This window comes from Centropristis striata, chromosome 20 (genome assembly GCF_030273125.1).
Source record: "Centropristis striata isolate RG_2023a ecotype Rhode Island chromosome 20, C.striata_1.0, whole genome shotgun sequence".
In the NCBI taxonomy this organism is placed as follows: domain Eukaryota; kingdom Metazoa; phylum Chordata; class Actinopteri; order Perciformes; family Serranidae; genus Centropristis; species Centropristis striata.
The window spans coordinates 3,410,520-3,432,994 of NC_081536.1; the positions used below are offsets into that span (position 1 = coordinate 3,410,520).

General features: G+C 32.8%; 1 protein-coding gene across 1 annotated transcript in view; it reads right to left on the reverse strand.

The window, feature by feature from the left end:
* Nucleotides 1-6,766: 6,766 nt before the first annotated feature.
* plekhh2 (pleckstrin homology domain containing, family H (with MyTH4 domain) member 2) overlaps nt 6,767-22,475 on the reverse strand; it is a 70,089-nt gene continuing 54,380 nt past the window's right edge. The window contains exons 23-30 of the mRNA XM_059323842.1: nt 20,229-20,384; nt 18,871-18,968; nt 17,889-18,030; nt 14,958-15,094; nt 12,363-12,492; nt 10,766-10,852; nt 10,039-10,170; nt 6,767-6,964 (exon numbers count right to left, since the gene is read on the reverse strand). Coding sequence (XP_059179825.1) covers nt 6,767-6,964; nt 10,039-10,170; nt 10,766-10,852; nt 12,363-12,492; nt 14,958-15,094; nt 17,889-18,030; nt 18,871-18,968; nt 20,229-20,384 — 1,080 coding nt within the window. The remainder of the gene's footprint in view (nt 6,965-10,038; nt 10,171-10,765; nt 10,853-12,362; nt 12,493-14,957; nt 15,095-17,888; nt 18,031-18,870; nt 18,969-20,228; nt 20,385-22,475) is intronic.

Consider the following 22,475-nt stretch of genomic DNA (forward strand, 5'->3'; position numbering starts at 1 on the left):
GATACACTTGGCTTTATAGGGTTAAAGGATGTGTTCTATAAGTGGAACACATAGAACACATTTCTGATGATTAAAAAAAAAAAAAATACCACCCCTAAATGTCAAAGATCTGTGATGTGAGATATACGTTACAATGGGCGTTTATGGTATTTATGTTTATGATATTTCTTATTTTAAAATAGAAAAAAACTAGACACATTTTCTGCTTACAGAGACACAAATTTGCCTTTTTATTTTGCATCTCCATGACATTTATCAAAATTGTGACTTTAATTTGTTCAGGAAATATGGTGAGAACAAGTTAAATGCAACACAGGACACAACTATTAATGGATTAGAATTGTTAAATGGGTTTAAATTTAGCCTCGTAACAAAAAAAAAAGCTTTTTAAAATTAGCTACTTCTACACATTTCTGTTTCCAGTCACACAGTATACGTCTCTTACGGATTTAATGAGTTAAGGTGAAGCATAAAGCTGAATATGGGAGATTCTTGAAGATTTAAAGTGCTTGATACACGGGTGTCACCATAGGTTCTTATGGGTTAAAGTGTAGAGAGTGAGGTGGTTACTCATTTCTAGCTGTAGCTCTGAAACGTCCAACCTGTCAATCAGGTTCTGGCTCATTCATGAACACATGCGGTATACTATGTACACAACAAATGCTGTTGAGTTTAAAGAGGACTTACAGCAGCAGCAGTGGGAATTTGTTGCACAACAAAGTGGAAACCGGTGTTGTGTTGCAATGAGCAGATCTGTAGGTAAACTACCTGAGGGTCTTGTCACAACATGACCACGGTGCTCCGTGTTTATGTGGGTGTGTTTCAGCTGAAGGCAGCACTTTAGGACACAGTCCCTGTCTAACCTTTACGTCACATGCAGTCTTTTAAGTCAGTAGTTCTCAACCTTTTTGAGTCGCGACCCCCAATTTAACATGCATGTTGTCCGTGACCCCCGCTCACTGAACACAATCTCACACGCACAGTTCAGATCACCCAAAAAAGAAACAAAATGACCAAAAAAAGGAAACAAAATGACCAAAAAAGACACAAATTGACCACAAAATGATCAATAAAGACACAAAATGACCTAAAAATACACAAATTGACCAAAACAGACACAAAATGACCAAAAAAAGAAACAAAATGACCAAAAAAGACACAAATTGACTACAAAATGATCAAAAAAAGATACAAAATGACCAAAAAAAGACACAAAATGACCAAAAAAAGACATTAAGTGACCTAAAAGACTAAAACACATTAACACACGCTGACTTCCAAAATGATTTGGCGACCCCCAGAAATCATCTCGCGACCCCAATTGGGGTCCTGACCCCAAGGTTGAGAATAGCTGTTTTAAGTGACACAATGACGATGCATTTTGAATTTAAACGTTTGCAAACACCAGTATAGACTTCCTTTTTTTTTTATCCTTCCTCATTTCTGCAGTTTGGACAATGCCACCACACTATTTGCAGTAATTATTTGACTATTATTCCTCTTGCCTCACCCAGTTTTTCTCCCCCGTGAGCCCTCCCTCTTTCTCCATAGCAACGCAGGCACAAAAGCATGTCTCTAACTAGTTCAGACAGGTTAGGTATCATATATCCTCCCCCTCCCCCTCCTCCTCCTCCTCCTCCTCCTCGCTCTCTTCTCTCTCTGAGAGTCTACAGGAATGAGGTGTGTCACCTGCTGTCAGGCACCTGTAGCAAGTATCAACACGTCAGCTGCAGGTCGACCAATCAGGAGCCTGGAGGGAAGTTTTATGGGGTGAGAAACAGAAAGAAGCAGGAAAAACTGAGTGTCTGACTTGTAATGGTTTCTATGGAGTTGAAAAGCTGCCCAGTGGGTGTGGACTGTTTATGTGAAAGATGATTTTATACGTTCAGTGAAACCACAAGATTGTTTGCTGTGTTAAAAAAATAATACTAACACTAATACTAATACCAAAAAAATACGACTTAACTGATTTTGTATCTCAAAATAATGACAAACCTGCACAAAATAAATTCATATTATTGCAAAGCAAGAAAAAATGTATCTTGAAATAATGATTTGGTGCCTTAAAAAACAATCACTATCAAAATAAAGATAAATAAATAAATATCCAAATGAAGACTTAGTATTTCAGGGTGTGGATTGTTTGTATGAAAGATGATTTCATACATTTAGTGAAACCACGAGCCTGTTTGCTGTAGTTTAGTTTATTCAAGCATTACGTATAATAATTATAAGACTTATTCCAAGGATGATTATTAAATGAGAAATAAATATAATACCTGACAATACTCACTGTATACAGGCTTAAAATAATTATAGAAGCACATTCATGTTCTGCATTGTTTTTTTGCTTGTTTTTTTTTTATGTTCTGCATTGTTTGTTTTTTTTTGTTTTTTTTTTGTTTTTCATGTTGAAAGGCGCCCTATTAAATAAAATGAATTATTATTATTATTATTATTCATGCCAATGTTATTTTAAAAAATCCTGTCAAAATAATGACTTAGTATCTTGATAGAAATAAAAACTAAATAAATAAAAATAATGCCTACTTATCTCTAATAAGGGCTTATTAAATAATGAATTAGTATCTCGAAATAACAAGAAACTTTATCTAAATATTGACTAATACCAAAAAAAACGACTTAACTGATTTTGTATCTCAAAATAATGAAAAAACTGCACAAAATAAAGTCATATTATTGCAAAGCAAGGCAAAATTTATCTTGAAATAATAATTTGGTGCCTAAAAAAAACAATGACTTAGCAAAACAGTGAGAAAATCTAATGAATTTTCTCTATGTAATGTCTTAGTCTCTTAAAATTATTTAAAAATTAATCAAAATAAAGATAAATAAATAAATAAATATCCAAATGAAGACTTAGTATCTCAGGGTGTGGATTGTTTATGTAAAAGATGATTTTATACGTTCAGTGAAACCACAAGCCTGTTTGCTGAAGTTTAGTTTATTCAAGCATTACGTACAATAATTATAAGACTTATTCCAAGGATGACTATTAAATGAGAAATAAATATAATACCTGACAATACTCACTGCATACAGGCTTAAAATAATTTTGGAAGCACATTCATGTTCTGCATTGTTTTTTTTTTTGTTTTTTTTTATGTTCTGCATTGGTTTTTTTGTTTGTTTTTTTTTGTTTTTTTTTTCATGTTGTAAGGCGACCTTGAGTGCCTTGAAAGGCATTAAATTAAATAAAATTAAAAAAAAAAATTATTAAATAAAATGAATTATTATTATTATTATTATTATTATTATTATTCATGCCAATGTTATTTTAAAAAATCCTGTCAAAATAATGACTGAGTATCTTGATAGAAATAAAAACTAAATAAATAAAATAATGCCTACTTATCTCTAATAAGGGCTTATTAAATAATGAATTAGTATCTCGAAATAACAAGAAACTTGATCTAAATATTGACTAATAGCAAAAAAAAAAAGATTTTGTATCTCAAAATAATGACAAACCTGCACAAAATAAAGTCATATTATTGCAAAGCAAGGCCAAAATTATCTTGAAATAATGATTTGGTGCCTAAAAAAGACAATGACTTAGAAAAACAGTGAGAAAATCTAATGAATTTCCTCTATGTAATGTCTTAGTATCTTAAAATAATTCAAAAATGAATCAAAATAAAGATAAATAAATATCCAAATGAAGACTTAGTATCTCAGGGTGTGGATTGTTAGTATGAAAGATGATTTTATACATTCAGTGAAACCACGAGCCTGTTTGCTGTAGTTTAGTTTATTCAAGCATTACGTACAATAATTATAAGACTTATTCCAAGGATGATTATTAAAAGAAAAATAAATATAATACCTGACAATACTCACTGTATACAGGTTTAAAATAATTATGGAAGCACATTTATGCCAATGTGATACAAAAAAAAAAAGATCCTGTAAGTCACTATCATGAGAAACTCTCAAAATAAAAAAATAAATAAAAATAATGCCTACTTATCTTGAAATAATGACATACTAACAATAGGCTTATCAAATAATGAATTAGTATCTCGAAAAACAAGAAACTTGATCTAAATATTGACTAATAGCAAAAAAAATGAAAAATATTATCAATATAACAGATTAACTGATTTTGTATCTCAAAAATAATGATAAACCTGCATGAAATAAAGGCTTATTATTGCAAAGTAACAAGAAACATTTTCAAAATCACGACTTATCTCAAAATAATGTCTTAGTATCTTAAAATAATTTAAAAATTCATCAAAATAATGACCTTACCTATATCCAAATGAAAACTTAGTATCTCAAATGAATAATAAACTCAAAATAACTTGCCTATCTCTAAACAATGACTTCTCTTAATAACAAGATACATTCTTAAATAATAAAAAAAAATAATTACAAGATCACAAGAAACTCCCAAAACAATGCCTTAGTATCTCATAATAATTAAAAATGTTCTCAAACGTCATTATTTTGAATAAAAGTCATATAATAGTGACTATAAGGATCTTTTTTTTCATCACAAAGTTAATTTAACATCTACATTTTCTTTTACTGGCCTTAATGGGCCTCCATAAGATAATACTGGGGTGGCGAGATCAGCTCTTTAAAAGTACCTTATATTAAAAATGTCCTGTTTTTCCAGTTAACCTTTAGATTACATGGGTAACTACTGTACATCTGAACCTTCTGCTTCTGTAAAATTATTCATATTCTGCGTCACACAAGCTGAAAAATTACATTTCCACCAGCCTGTTCCCTCTATCACGTCCTCTTACCATCTTCCTTTAAACCAGGGGTGTCAAACTCTGGCCCGCGGGCCAAATTTGGCCCGCAGTGTAATTTTATTTGGCCCGCGAGGCAATACCAAATCATTATCTTATTATTGTACTATAAAAGCTGACCCGCTGGTATTATACGGCGCATTTACAGCTAATACTACAAATCCCACAATGCCCTGCTGTTGTTTTGGCGCGTCAATCAGGACAGGACCCAGAAACGCTCCTTAGTGACAGTCGTCATAGCAACCTCAAGCTAGAGCTGTCTCCGAGCTGCCCCTTCCCAAAAATGGCGAAAAGAAAGGCAGAATTTATTAACCTGTTGAAAAAGTTTATTTTGATATTTAAATCAGAAGGATGCTACGGAAGCCCTGAACCGCAAGTGAATACATTTTTTTTTGAGATGTTATCTTGTTATTTCGAGATCATATCTCGTTATTTCAAGATAATATCTCATTATTTCGAGATAATACATATATGTAAAAAAAAAAAAAGAATTAAAAAAAAATAAATCTTCCAAAATTTAGATAATATCTCGTTATTTCGAGATAACACACCTTTTTTTTTTTTTTTTTACATAGGTGTGTTATCTCGAAATAACGAGATATTATCTCGAAATAACAAGATATTATCTCGTAATTACGAGATATTATCTCGAAATAATGAGATAATATCTGAAGAAAAAAAACATTTTGGAAGATTTTTTTTTTTTTATTCTTATTTTTTTTTTACATATGTGTATTATCTCGAAATAATGAGATATTATCTTGAAATAACGAGATATGATCTCGAAATTACGAGATAACATCTCAAAAAAAAATTTCTTCACTTGCGGTTCAGGGCTTCCGTAGGATGCAAATAGAAAAGAGGCATACGATTTTTATTTATTTTTTATTTAATAAATTAATGACACTGATGTGATTTTTATTTGAAATTAGATTTTGCATGTCTGCACTATTTAGTTATATATTGTATGTTTATAAGCGTTGCTGGTTCCATATTTAATGTTAAAGCAAAACATGTTTGGTATATATTAAAAGGTTTATTTGTTCAATGTTGGCCCGCGATTTTATTCAAGTTTTGAATTTTGGCCCATTGTGTATTTGAGTTTGACACCCCTGATTTAAACTAACCTCGGCACTTTAACTTCTCTCTTTCTCTCCGAGGCTTGGCATATTTGTGCACGATTAAAGTTTCACCACTCTCCTGGCTATTCAATAACTAAAAAGCACACAGGGTCCACACTGCTGCCCCATTCTAAACCAGTCTTACCGGACATAAAAACACATAAAGAATTAACTTTTTTCTTTTTTTTTTTTACTGCACATTGTTCTTCAGCTGCAGTGTTGCCTCCTGTTTTCATCATATTGTTCATTATACAACAATATCTAACACTGTGAGGCTTTCAGTTCCTGCTACAGTTATTTTAAAAAGGAAAGGAAATGTACCAAAAAGGGGACAGATGGCTAGTTCAGTCTGTCAATAAATAGTGTTGACTGTATTTTTTTGTCTTTGGAGTCAGCACAATAAAGCATAAACACATTCATCAGGGAGACAAAACACGTCTTTGGAGAATGCAAAGTGATGCATTTTAGCTGTTTCTAGACACCTTTGAACCTCACTGCTCCAGTTTTATAAGTTCTCTGAGGCACTGAGGCACCTTGAAGGAATGAAATGCTTAAAATGAGAGGACACCAATTCCAGAAAAATCCTGTATGATGATATCAGTAAGCTGCTGCAACCTCAGCTGCTCTGTGATATTAAAATGACACCAAACAGATACAAGAAACCTGCCCGAACTCATCTGGATGGAGCCCCACCGGTTCAGTAGGCAGAGAAGTGGCCATTCCACATACCAGGAATTAGCCTGGCCCAAAGAGACTAAAACATCAGACCGATACAACATGAGAAATGTGTTGTGCTGTGATTAAATCCTTCATTTTTTATCTTTAAATAAGGTAAAAAGCTCAGTGTAGTGATGGTTTCTGTCACAGAAGAGTGGGGGTCTTGCTGGGCCGTCCCAGTCCCAGTCCCAGTGCTGGGGGGGATTTGCTCCTCAGCTCTTTGCTCTTCAGGCTGATGGGCTGGGCCACCATGAGCGCCGGGGCGGAGAGGTGGTGGGCGGCGGCCTTCTGCTGGTGAGCGCTGTTGATGTAACTGGAGATGAGGAGGGTGAGCTCCCTGATCTGTTGACCAAACACAACAAAACTTTCATGTCAGCGTGTGGAATCTTTATTCTGGTGTGTTTCAGTTTATGAAATCACTTGGGTACTTATATTATATATAAATGAATAAAGTACGACAGCGTATTAGGGCCGAGTATGAAAAAAGAAATTAAATACTGACCCGGGGGAGGGGGGTAATATTTTGAGAGAAAAGTCGCAAATTTACGAGATTTTAAGTGGCAAATCTGCAAGAATATTTGAGGTTCCTTGACAAATACAAATCATTATTTTCAGACTTTTTTCTTGTAGATTTGCCACTTTTTTCTCAGAAATCTTTGACTTTTTTTCTTGTAAATTTGCCACTTTTTTCCTCATTAATCTTTGGGTTTTTTTCTCGCAAATCTGCAACTTTTTTCTCGCAAATTTGCCACTTTTCTCTTGTAGATTTGCCATTTTTTCTCATAAATCTCTGACTTTTTTTCTTGCAAATTTGCCACTTTTTTCCTCATAAATCTTTGACTTTTTTTCTTGCAAATTTGCCACTTTTTTCTCATAAATCTGCAACTTTTTTTCTCGCAAATTTGCCACTTTTTTCCTCATAAATCTTTGACTTTTTTTCTCGCAAATTTGCCACTTTTTTCTCATAAATCCTCAAATTTTTTTCTTGCAGATTTGCCACTTTAAATTGCGTAAATCTGCAACTTTTTTTGCGTAGATTTGCCACTATAATCTAGAATATTTGCAATGTTTTCCACAAATATAAACCCCTCCCCCGGGTCTGTATTTTTTTTTTTTTCATACTTGGACACCGAGGTAGTTAAGAGATAGATTTTTTTGGGGTGGGGTTGTGGGAGGTACTGATCCATCAGGCAGGAGTACCAGCACAGAAGTATACATATTCTTGTATACATATTCTTTCAGTTCTACTTCCAGTAGTCACGTCAAACTCATAACTACTTCACTTTCAACATGTATTTACTGTTTAAACTGTCTTCTATAAAGCCTTACTAGGAAATGTTTTGCCCTGAACCTAGATCAGTGGTTTTGTAGCCTCAATTCAATGAAATTGCCCCCCTTTTTTTTTTCTTTTCTAACAACCGCAAACCATTTGTTTATGTATAATTACGTGTTTGTTTTTCCGAATGCACCTTGATTTGGGTCATTTTGACCAAAGCCCCATATGGGTCATGACTGGTGGTTTCAGCAGGTGCAAATGATGCCAATCAGCCGAAGCACCAGCCATCCATCTAACTCTTTTTGTGCCTAAAGCTAAACAACCTGCAACCCCTTGACAACATTAATCTAAAATAGCAATTATTACATTTAGGTATGAGGACATGATGATCTCACTCATTTTGGCAATACTGCTGTCAGCTATACTGCATTAAGTGTATGTTGTACTTGAATTTCCCTCGAGATAAATAAAGTGTCTGTCTGTCTGTCTGTCCACACACACAATTATTAAAAAAAGACATAAAATTACCAAAAAAAGACACAAAATTACTAAAAAAAGACACAAAATGACAGTAAAAATAAATAAATTACTTAAAAAAGAAACAAAGTGACCAAAAAAAGACACAGAATTACCAAAAAAGACACAAAATTATTAAAAAAGACACACAATTATTCAAAAAAGACACGCAATTATTAAAAAAAGACACAAAATTACTAAAAGAAAGACACAAAATGACCAAAAAAAGACACAAAATTACAGAAAAATAAATAAATTACTTAAACAAGAAAAAAAGTGACCAAAAAAGGACACAGAATTACCAAAAAAGACACAAAATTATTAAAAAAGACACAAAATTACTAAAAGAAAGACACAAAATGACCAAAAAAAGACACAAAATTACAGAAAAATAAATAAATAACTTAAAAAAGAAACAAAGTGATCAAAAAAGGACACAGAATTACCAAAAAAGACACAAAATTACCAAAAAAAATAATAAAGGGACCTTCCACACACAACACCGTAAAGTGCCATTCATATAAAACTCACATTAAACTTTCATATCAAGGTGGGGGCCACAAAATATCGTCACGAGGGTTTTGAGTTCACCCAACTTTTCTTTTTTTGCAGTGTAAGGTGCACTTAGTAATAGTTAACCTATTTAAAGGCAAGGCGAGTTTATTTATACAGCTCATTTCAGCAATGAGACGAGTCAAAGTGCTTTACATAAAACAATAAAATCATCAAGACAAAGTGCACAAGCAACACATTATAAAAGGACATTTACTGCACGTCATTAACGAGCCAAGAGAATCAAATCAGTACGAACACAAGAGTCACAGTGCAGTGTGAGAAATGAATGATTATTATCAAAGGCAGCAGTAAAGAAAGATATTCAGTTATGTTATATTTGATTGTATGCAAGTTTTTTTTTTTCATTAATGTGAAACAGGCTCAATGAAACGGCAGCAAATCCACCAGTAGAAGGTGAAAGAAAAGACTCCTGATGGGAATCATGTGGTTCATGTAAAAGTGGTGGAAAGTAACTAAGTATTTCCATTTTTATGTAACTGTATAATTCTACTCCATTACATTTTGAGGCAAATTTTGTACTGCACTACATTCAGCTGGCAGCTTTACATTTGTTTAAAAATAAACCTCATAACAGTATGCTGTTATGTTACAATGCTTTTCTGTTTACATAATGCATCAATAATAATCATCCAATATTATATTTGAAACAGCTTTCGTTACTTTTCAGGTCAAGATTCAACATGAAAAACATGATAAATTTAAAGTGATTAGATTTTTTTCTTTAGTTTAACCTCATAATAGAATATTAAGTAGTGAGTTAATCACAGTAGTGGTTTTTATAACCTTCCTCATAAAATTAGATTTGGTTCAGGTGATCAGCTGATCAGTGTCTCATTAATAGAATGAGGAGGTTTGTGTTGGAATCGAACAAACACTGAAAAGGACTTTTACTTTTGATACTTTAAGTACTTTTTGATGCTGATACTTTTGTACTTTTACTTCAGTAAGTTTTGAATGCAGGACTTTTACTTGTAGTGGAGTAATTTCACAGTGTGGTATTAGTACTTTTACTGAAGTAACAGATCTGAATACTTCTTCTTCCACTGACCTTGGAGGCGTCCATAGCAAACAGGTGTTTCTCTGTGGGTTTGTCTTTGCTCTGTCCCGCCACCAGCATGAAGTCGTGTTTGCAGCCTCCGAACGTCATCAGGTTCTTGTACGAGTGGGACACCAGCGGCTTCTGGACACACGGGGACAGATATTTGTGTTAGGGCAAGGTTTGAATAAAAAAGAACGGTAACACTTTACAATAACCAACTAAGTGATGTTTGTAAATGGTTAATAATTGGTTTATAAACCATCTATAAAGTGCTATATACATATTAACATACTTATTATTGTGTTTAAAATGTTATAATGAGTGCAAGTAAAACCATTAATAAACTATTATTATAATTTAATTATTTGTTACTGGTAAGGTAACTATAAACTTACATTAATATACCATCTTTTTGTCATTTATAAATTATTTAGTTAGTTAAACATTAATAAATGATGTATTTACTATTCTAAATGGCCTATATATGGTTTAGAAATGATGATTAAACATTAATAAACCATCTATTTGTCATGTATAAATGACGGTTATTGTAAAGTGTTACCAAAAGAACAACGTGGAAACTGAAAATAAGACATTACTACCCTCCAAACATTCTCATTCGCATCTTCATGTATGACTGAAATCAAACGTTTTACTACAAGTGTGTGTACTTTTACTTTTACTTTGTACTTTTTACAGTGTGTGTGTGTGTGTGTGTGTGTGTGTGTGTGCTTACGACAGAGTTGTGCTCCAGAACACTGATTCCATCCTCGTGCACTGCCAGCCAGACCCTCGCCCCCTGCTCCGGAGAGGGAGTGATGGACTGAAGACACAGAGAAATAAAACTGTAAAAAGGGAACTGTGGACATGATTGGAGACATCATTTAATTCATCACGTTTTAATACCTTCAGACCTTTAAAGATATGATTTGTCGCTTGATAATATGAGTAACAAAGCTCGAAACTATGTTGTTTTTTATTTATTTATTTATTGGGAAGATTTGTTGTTATAACCAGAAGTTTCACTCTTTTCCTTGTTTTTTATTGAATTTAATTTAATGCTTAACTGTCTTTTAAACGAAACAAACGACGAGACCATCTGAAGTAAAAGTCTTTTAAAAGTCTGTCTTTATTTATTTATTTATTTAAAGATTTCCTTTTAATTCTGTATCATTGTTATTATAGGTATTATTGTTTTTCCAACATGTTTATTTAATTAATTATTTAAATATTTTCTTTTAATTCTGTATCATTGTTATTATTTGTATTATTGTTTTTTTAAACATTTTTATTTATCTAAATATTTTTCTTTTAATTCTGTATCATTGTTATTATTTGTATTATTGTTTTTTTATGTATTTATTCATTTATTTAAATATTTTCTTTTAATTCTGTATCATTTGTATTATTTGTATCATTGTTTTTAAAAAAACATTTTTATTTATTTAAATATTTTTCTTTTAATTCTGTATCATTGTTATTATTTGTATTATTGTTTTATCTTAAACTCAACAGTATACTAAATAGTTAAAATGAGCCCTATCTTTACAAAATTAAAAAAAACTACTTACATCAATGAATCAATACAAATAATCTAATAATATATAAAACAATCTGAGTGGTTCCATTCTGCATAACGAGTACTTTTACTTTTGATACTTTAAGTACATTTTGAAGCTGATACTTTTGTACTTTTACTTCAGTAAGTTTTGAATGCAGGACTTTTACTTGTAGTGGAGTAATTTCACAGTGTGGTACTTCTACTTCAATAAGGGATCTGAGTACTTCTTCCACCACTGAAGAGATTACATTTCACACACACACACACACACACACACACACACACACACACACACACATTCTTGTACTTCTATCTTTGTGAGGGCCCTCATTGGAAAAGTGAATTCCCTTGCAGATTTATTTTTTTGAAATGCTTCAGTTTTAGTTCAGTTTTTTATTAGTTGTAGTTTTTTGTAATGGGGTATTTGTTGGGTTGGAGGTTAAAAGTGGTCACAGTAAATTTTGCCTTTATTTCCTTTGCCTGATCCATCTTCATTATGTATAAAAAAAGTTGACAAAGACGAAAACGAAGGACATTTTCACTTTAATTTTAGTTAGTTTTGCAACCACACAATACAGTTTCAGTTAATTATGATTATCATGTAACCTTTAACCCTTAAAACAAAATCTGAAATCTCAAAAAGAAGTGAGGACTGGCCGAAATGTCCTCACTTTGCAAAAATGTCCTCACTCTGTTGGTTAAAAACGTGTTCCGGTCCTCACTATGTAGGAAGTACAAGAACACACACACACACACACACACACACTCCTACCTCTGCTTCAAATAATTTGGCACCAAAGAAAGGCCACTTCCTGGCAACAGTCAGGTAGATGCGGACACACTCGGAGGAGCTCCGGCCCCTGAGGGAGGCCCAGCGAGCAGACAGGCGCTGCAGCAGCAGTCTGAGAGGAGGAGGAGGAGGAGGAGGAGGAGGAGGAGGAGGAGGAGGAGGAGGAGGGATTCATCCATTATATTAATATTTGACTGCCACAATCAAGATAACAGTGCATTGTGCTGAGCTTTTAGATCTCCTTTGTGCTGATTAAATGTATATACAGTCATGGAAAAAATTATTAGACCGCCCTTTTTCTTCAATTTATTGTTCATTTTAATGCCTGATACAACTACACTGCAAAAAAAGAAAAGTTGGGGGAACTCAAAATTTCAAGGCCACAAACTTCGATAAAATTTTAACCCTATAAAGCCAAGTGTATCATATTAGATACAGTTATTTTTGAGACCTCTACATCATCAAAAACCTGATGTAAACATGTGTTGAAGATAAACAAACTGAGCAACAAATTGCACAAAAATACCAGATGTAGCAAAAATGATATGCAGGTTCCACGAGTGGATCAGTCATTGCTGCATTAAAAAACTTCATATCAGCAGATGTATGATGTTGCGTTATATGGAAAAAATATGTATTTTGCATGTTTGAAGAAAAAGGAAAAGTCAAAGTCTTAATAGGTTAAATATGTTAGGGTTTATATGTTTTTGTTAGTTCAAGAAAAACAAACTGTGAGCAACAAATTGCACAAAAAGACCTGATGTATCAAATATGATACAAATTAGAATTCATATATGCAATTTATTTATTTCTTAAAATTCGTCAGCAGGTTAATAAGCACTCAGTTTTTACAAAAATTGAATTTTCTGGCAATTATTTCATGGTTCAGGCTTTATAGGGTTAAGTTGGTCAATTAAACTAAATATTTTAAGTTTTGTTTTTGAGTTTGCTCAACTCCGAATTCAGATTTTTGTCAAACTTATAACTAAGTACTAACTTTTAATTTTACATTGTAATAACTTTTAATCCTTACTTCTGCTAACTTCTGCAATGGGCTGAATTGGCACGATTGTAACGCCGCTATGAAATGTCAGCTAATGTTGCGACCACAATTTAGAGTTAGCATTGATACGCTAATGGCTACTCTTGTAGCTGTAACAAGCAGCGCCGCTAGCATCAGTTAGCCGCTAGCTTTCGCTAATGACCAAATTTCACATCAAAGAAATAAGAGTTAGCAGAACTATTGTCCCTTGTTTTGAACCCCAACTTAAAGATAAAAGTAACAACAACTTACATAACTTACATTATTGCCCTAAATGTCAATAATTTATATTTCCAAGTTTTACCAACTTAAATCACTGTTTTAGGCCAAAAAATACAAGTTGGTTCTTTTGCAGTGTAAAGGTACATTTGTTTGGACAAATATAATGACAACAACAACAACAACAACAACAACAAAAACAGCTCATAAGAGTTTAATTTAAGAGCTGATATCTAGTTATTTTCCATGTTTTTTTGATAATGATTTTGGTTATTATCAATAAAACCATGGAAAATGTCTAGATATCAGCTCTTATGAGCAATTTTTGTTGTTATCATTATATTTGTCCAAACAAATGTAGCTTAAGTTCTACCAGGCATTAAAATGAACAATAAACTGAAGAAAACAAGGATGGTCTAATCATTTTTTTCCATGACTGTTTATAAAAAAAACTTTCCACAGAGATCTGATCGGACTTGATTAGTATGAATGATGCATAAAACTGATAAAGTGTTATTGTGTGTTAAGGATTATGACAGGAAATGAAGGCGTTAACTGCCAGGGAGCAACTTCCTGTGATGGAAACCTGGACCAAATGAAAACTTTACACCTAAAGAGAGACAACATCTAAAACTAAATGAACAATGAAAAGTGTGATTGTTTTTTGGCATGGGAAGGAAACTGATGTTGAAACCAGAGCTGTACCCATTCTTAAAGTCTTATAGTCTTAAGTAGTTTTTTTTTTTTCTTTCTTTCTTTTTCTCTGTTATTTCTTTCTTTTCTCCTTATTGTTGTATAGATTTATGATGATTTTAAACTCTAAGCTATATTTATACAGGGTTTATTTTATTTTTATTTTTTTCTCAGGGTAAATGTATATTGTAATTGTTTGTAATTTTATTCTGTTTTGTAGATGGGGTAATTGTATATTGGATTTTTATAGTATTGTGATTTTGTATGTAGTTGTAAAAGCTCAACTAGGGACGGGAGTTGAAAATTAGCTGAAGTTATATCTCTATATGCAGCACATCAGATGCATGCCCTGTATCTATGCTAACTGCATTGTCCCTATCAAATTAAATAAATTCAAATATATATGGATACAGAATGAAAATCCTGACGGTTATCTTTTCTATGATTTAGTTTTCTTTTCCTTTTCTTTGCTTTTCATATGTATCAGGAACCTGTAAATCTAAGAGAAATTATGTTTTGTTTTGTTTTTTAGAAGGGAAAATATCCTACGTTGTATGAAACCTGTTGGCCTCAATAAAGATAAAAGAAAAAGAAAAAAAGAAAAGTGTTTTCATTTCTGGTACCTGAGCTGCTCCTCAGACGTGGTCCTGCGGTAATGTTTAGGGTAGAATCGGTCCAGAACCTGTTTCAGGGTTTGGTTGGACTTGGTCTGGGCGGATCCAGGAGCAGAGAAGGGACGCTCAAAGTCCCCAAACTCCACCTGAACACACACACATGAAGTGTTAAACTGTACTGGTTTCTAGGGTGTGGTCCAGTCTACGGTTGGTAAACATGTAAAATATTAACCCTTAATAGGACACTCATTGAAATACTTGCAAATTCCAAATTTCAACCCTAGAGAATATTGGAGGATATTACATACAGCCAGAATGTGTAAAAAAAAAACATACGAAAATAATATTTTGAGAAAAAAGTTTATGAGATTTAAAGTGGTGAATCTGGGAGAAAAAAAGCTACTTTTTTCCCACTTTTTTCTCGTAAATCAGCAACTTTTTTCACGCAGATTTGCCACTTTAAATCTCTTAGATCTGCAACTTTTTTTCTTGTAGATTTGCCACTTTAATCTAGTAAATTTGCAACTTTTTTCTCGAAATATTACCTGAAGTTACCAAATATAGTTCTTTGCCTGATAAAGGGTTAATGGGACACTCATTGAAATACTTGCAAATTCCAAATTTCAACCCTAGAGAATATTGGAGGATATTACATACAGCCATAATGTGTAAAAAAAACATACGGAAATAATATTTTGAGAAAAAGTTTACGAGATTAAAGTGGCAAATCTACAAGAAAAAAGATGCAGATTTAAGAGATTTAAAGTGGCAAATCTGCGTGAAAAAAGTCGTTTTTTCACACTTTTTTCTTGTAAATCTGCAACTTTTTTCACGCAGATTTGCCACTTTAAATCTCTTAAATCTGTGACTTTTTTTCTTGTAGATTTACCACTTTAATCTAGTAAATTTGCAACTTTTTTCTCGAAATATTGATGATATTCACTGAACACTGAAGTTACCAAATATAGTTCTTCGCCTGATAAAGGGTTAATCACGGTTTGACTTCTCACATTAACCCCTTGTGCCTCACTTTACAATGTCCTTAAAAGGATAAAGCATAAAAAACTGCCATAAAAAATATATGAATAAGTTATTTTCCACTGAGTGAAACTTTTTAACCAACATCGGTGCTAATAATCACTATCAAATATTCATTTATTTTCATAATTTTAACCCACAACACACAGACTAAATAATTTTCTGTGCTACTAAATAAAAAAGTTTTTTTTTTCCACAGTCTGTGACGTGTCAATGATTGGCAGCAAAAAAACACAACACCCCACAAAATGGTAATTATTTTCTGTATATTAAAGGCTAGGGGGGATTTTTATTTACATTTTTCTTTGTCTGGGATATGTAAATGATTTGCAACAATATGGATTTTAATGCATCAATTAGTTCTCTATAACAGGTTGTGGAATGTAACTAAGTACATTTACTCAGGTACTGTACTTAAGTACAATTTTGAGGTACTTGTACTTTACTTGAGTATTTCCATTTTATGTAACTTTATACTTCTACTCCGCTGCATTCAGCTTTAGTTACTTTTCAGGCTGAGATTTAACATGAAAAACATGATTAATTTAAAAATGATTAGACTTTATTTTAAATTAAACCACATAACAGTATATTAAGTAGTTAAAATGAGCCCTACCTCGAGAAAATTAATCAAAAATGCATCAATAATAATAATAATAATCCAACAATATATTTGGAATATATAAAACAATCTGAGTGGGTCTATTATGCATAAAGAATACTTTTACTTTTGATACTTTAAGTATATTTTGATGCTGATACTTTTGTACTTTTACTTCAGTAAGTTTTGAATGCAGGACTTTTACTTGTAGTGAAGTAATTTCACAGTGTGGTATTAGTACTTTTACTTCAGTAAGGGATCTGAATACTTCCTCCACCACTGACTATAATACAGTAACAATAACTGCTAATGTGGTAACTATGGTGGAAAACAGGAAATATAGCATATACCTGCCCAACAGGGCGAACATGAGAAATGGCTCAATCTGGTGGGGAATATTCACAACTACAGTGTTGAAGCCACACTGCAAAAAAAGAAAAGTTGGGTGAACTCAAAATTTCAAGGCAACAAACTTTGATAAAATTTTAAGTTGGACAATTACACTAAATAGTTTAAGTTTTGTTTTTGAGTTTGCTCAACTCTGAATTTCTCTGGCACGATTGTAACGCCGCTATGAAATGTCAGCTAATGTTGTGACCACAATTTTGAGTTAGCATTGATACGCTAATGGCTACTCTTGTAGCTGTAACAAGCAGCGCCTCTAGCATCAGTTAGCCGCTAGCATCAGTTAGCAGCTAGCTTTTGCTAATGACCTAATTTCACAACAAAGAAATAAGACTTAAAGATATAAGTAACAACAACTCACCAACTTGTTTTTGAGAAGACAACTGGCTTCCTTTGTTGTGCTAACTTACATTATTGCCCTTAATTTCATAGGTTTCATAGGGTTAATTTTAACTACTTAATATACTGTTATGATGTTTAATTTTAAAAAAAAGTCCAAAAAAAGTCCAATCACCTTAATAAAAGTTAAATCTCGACCAAAAAAAAAAAAAAAAAAGTAACTAAAGCTGTCAGATAAATGTAGTGGAGTAAAAGTATAAAATTACATAAAATGGAAATACATAGGTAAAGTACAAGTACCTCATAATTGTACTTAAGTACAGTAGTTGAGTAAATGTACTTAGTTACTTTCCACCGCTGGTTTTAATGGGTTTTGATGGTGACATTTTGTCCTTACATGTCTGAGTGTCTGTAGTTTGGTAAAACAGATTATTCTAGACTTATTATAGGAGCTGGGTTTGAACTTCTAAAATTCAGAATTCCAAAACTAACAAACAAAAAAAATCACTCAAATGTAAGGCACAAGGGTTAAATATAAAAACTAATAACTGTCAGACCTGAGCCAGCAGGGCAGCCATTTCCAGAGCCAGTTCCTTATTAACGGGGAAGTGTCCCGCCACGATGGTCTCATTTGTCTGATAAGCCAGCAGCAACCTCTCCCTCTCTGACTCCCCCCGGACCTGGAGGGAGAAGTACAGCCTGCAGACGGAGAGGGGGAGAACAAGAGGAAAAGAGGAAGGAGAAGTGAAGGAGAGAATGAGGAAGAGAAAATACAGATATGAATTTTAGAATTTTAAATTTGTTCAGCCTTTCTGTTTCCACCACATTTAACCTCCTGAGACCCAAGCTTTAGTTTGGTAAGTATTGTTAGTTTCTCCTACACTGAAAAAAGAACCAACTTAATTGAATTGTTTCATTTGGTAACACCTAAATGAATTAAGTTCTTTCAAATTAATTTAATAAGTTAGATTAACACAATTGATTTTAAATTATTTTGAAAGAACTTAATTCATTTAGGTGTTACCAAATGAAACAATTCAATTAAGTTGGTTCTTTTTTCAGTGTAGATATTTAGGATTAGTAGGACATGATAAGTACAAAAACTAAGAATGATTAAAAAACAAAGCGTTATTTTACTGTAGAACACAATTAATTCACCAGTGTGTAAAACTTTTTATTTCCATACATTTACAGCCTCTCTTTGAAAGAACGATAGTAAAATCTATTCGTTGTCAAATAAGAACTTCCTGATTAGCAGTCGTAGCTTGTTGCTATTGCTAAAAAATAGTCAAATTTGTACAGAATCTCAAACTACAAACATTATTAAGCACAAATAAACAAGTTTTAACCATAAAATCTGATCAGGTTTTGTACCTGGTCCACTTTTTTCTGGGGATAAGCTGTTGATTGACTTTACCAAGATGCTGCCATCTGGTTTTTACACTCCTTGATGTATTTTTATATATACATATATACACACATATTTGTGTTGCACCTGGTGTTAACATGTATGAATGTTGATTTATTTTCCTCCTCTACCTGTTCTTGTAGGTGAGGCGGACCGTCCTGGTGTTTTCAGACTTGCCCGTGTGCAGCTCCTTAGAGGCTTGCTCCCATTTGGAGATAATGTCACAAATCTGAAGGTGATATGAAGAAGAAATGTTAAAGAGGACATATTATGCTCTATTTCATTCTTTTTTTCATTTTAATAGTTGTATTTCAAGTTATTACTAGAACATGTTTACGTACTTTAATGTAAAAAAAAAACCTATATTCAACCTCTGTCTGAAATGCTCCATTTAAGCGCCTGTCTTACTGTGCAATATTTCTTTTTTAATATACAACACCTGGCAATGACCAATATTTGTCCTTCAACGTGCAATATATTTATCAGCACTGTATAGCATCATATCTACTTTTGGCATATAGAAGAATGTGCACCTTGCCTCCCTTTCTTGCCTATGTTTACATTGTATTGTATATATATATATACATCCCTTTACATTTACTTGCCTATGTTTATATTGTATATTTTTATATTTTATATATTTTTTATTTATTGTAGCACTGCTCTTGGAGCCAACTTTTAATCTCATTGTACATGCATGTAGTGACAAATAAAGGCATTCTATTCTATTCTTTATTATTAATTTAATTAAAAGGGGACAGTGCAATTCCATAAAACACATGATTATACATGGTTAAAAAAGCCAGAGTTAGCCAGAAGGCTAGTTTTCATCTGTAGTCCCCTATTCTATTCTATTCTATTCTATTCTATTCTATTCTATTCTATTCCATTCCATTCCATTCTATTCTATTCTATTCCATTCCATTCTATTCTATTCTGTCTCTTTAAGAAACCCTCCAGAAAAAGTCTGCTCTGATTGGTCAGTTTTTCCTTTTGGTCCCAAATCTGCACTCTCATCTGCATCATCATTGCAGCTGGAGAATGACTCTAATGGCCCATTAGCGGCACTTATGTACCTATATATGTACCTATAATATAGTACAGCTGTGACATCACAACCTTACAGAGGTCCTAACTGCTTGTTTAACCCTTTAAAACGTGTGCACTCATTTGCATATCCATTTTTAAATGCCGGTAGAATTGCAACCAAATAATGCAATAATTCTTTTTACATATAAAACCGGAGGATTTATCTCTATATTTCATGCATGCATCGTGTATTCAATATGAGTAAAAAAAAGTTTTTTTTTGCACTTTTTAACAATTTATTTCATTAGTATGGACATAAGTCAATGCATATTATTACAATATGGGATGTAAGGGTTGTATTGATGTAAATACATTGAAATCTTACTTTTTACAATATGGGACCTATATAATATAACTTCCTCTATTAAAAAAGGATCAATCACATGAACAGAAGATGCACCTTGATGCCTCCTTGCAGACAGTGTTCCAGCTCTCGTCCAGTCGGGTCGTCAGTGTAGAAGCTGAAACCAGACTGTCCCGTTTTCCTGATGCCCGTGTCCTGGTTGAGACGACACTGGAACTCGTCCACTGTGGTCGAAGCATCGAAGCTCACCACCTGAAAAAATGCAATTAAATGCAGGCGACAAAAGTTAAACTTTTAGTTTTTTTCTCACTTTTGAACCACTTACTTATATGTTTCCCATATAACTCAGAGCACAGACAAGCAGCGACTGTCCATGATAAAGAGACACAGTTTCTCTGGCACCATTGTAACGCTGCTATGAAATGTCAGCTAATGTTGTGACCACAATTTTGAGTTAGCATTGATACGCTAATGGCTACTCTTGTAGGTGTAACAAGCAGCGCCGCTAGCATCAGTTAGCCGCTAGCATCAGTTAGCCGCTAGCATCAGTTAGGCGCTAGCTTTCGCTAATGACTGAATTTCACAACAAAGAAATAAGAGTTATCAGAACTATTGTCCCTTGTTTTGAACCCCAACTTAAAGATATAAGTAACAACAACTCACAAACTTGTTTTTGAGCAGACAACTGGCTTCCTTTGTTGTGCTAACTTACATTATTGCCCTAAATGTCAATAATTTATATTTCCAAGTTTAACCAAATTAAATCACTGTTTTAGGCCAAAAAATACAAGTTGGCTTTTTTGCAGTGTGAAAGTCGTTTGAAAAACAGCAAGTAGTCTAGTCTGATTTAGCAGGTACAATGTACTACAATTTAGTTGCAATGTTCACCATTTAAGCTTACATTTGCTAACTGGTACCAAACACAAAGTACAGCTGAGACTGATGGGAATCTGATAAGGTTTGAGGACAAATGTATAAAAAAAAACTTAAGTTTTGACTTGATGATGATGGTAGAAGAAATATTTAGGGTTTAATAAAGTGATTACAATTCATCCAGACCAGTGGTGGAATATAACTAAATACATTTACTCAAGTACTGTACTTAAGTATAATTTAGATGAAGTTGTACTTTACCTGTGTATTTCCATTTTATGTAACTTTATACTTCTATTTCACAACATTTTGAGACAAATATTGTACTTTTTTTCTCCACTACATTTAGCTGACAGCTTTAGTTACTTTTCAGGTCGAGATTTAACATAAAAAACATGAACAATTGAAAGTGATTTGACATTTGTTGGAATTAAACTTCATAACAGAATATTAAGGAGATAAAATGAATCCTACCTTACATAAATGCATTAAAATATAACAATCTAACAATATATTTAGATTATATAAAACAATCTGAGTGGGTCCATTCTGCATAACAAGTACTTTTACTTTTGATACTTTAAGTACGTTGATGCTGATACTTCAGTAAGTTTTGAATGCAGGACTTTTAGTTGTAGTGGAGTAATTTCACAGTGTGGTATTAGTACTTTTACTTAAGCAAGAGATCTGAATACTTCTTCCCACACTGATCCAGACTGAGGGGGAAGCCCAAATATAACAGCAGTCACGTAGCAACATTTTATTGTATTTAATTATATTGTTATTGTGTTTTAGTCAGACACGTCATGAAGATGATACTAGGATACTATATGATGTCCTCACTTCCTGTAGGCGTACAGAGAGAGAGAGAGAGAGAGAGAGAGAGAGAGAGAGAGAGATGATATGAATGATTGATTGTAATTCAATGATTGTAAATATTGCTTTATTTTATTGTTATTAGTTTTTCTTTTCTTAATCCCTTTAAAATGAATGATAGAATCATAATAATTTATAGTAAACATTGCTTTATTTTATTGTTATTAGTTTTTCTTTTCTTAATCCCTTTAAAATGAATGATAGAATCATAATCATTTATTGTAAATATTGCTTTATTTTATTATTATTATTATTTTCTTAATTTCTTTAAAATGAATGATATAAATATAATTAATTTATTGTAAACATTGCTTTCCTTACTGTTATCTTTTTTTTTTTTTTTAACTTCTGATGCTTGCTTTGGCAATATGTACAATAAAAGCCAATAAAGCCAATTGAATTGAATTGAACAGAGAGAGAGAGAGAGAGAGAGAGAGAGAGAGAGGAAGAGAGAGAAAGAAAGGAAGAGAGACTGAGAGGGTGAGACAGAGAGTGGAAGAGAGAAAAACAAACACACCCTGAAGAGAAACCCTGACTCAGAGTTGCAGGTAGTTTCCTGTTTGGGGTGGAGCAGTGAAGCATGTGACCATGAAC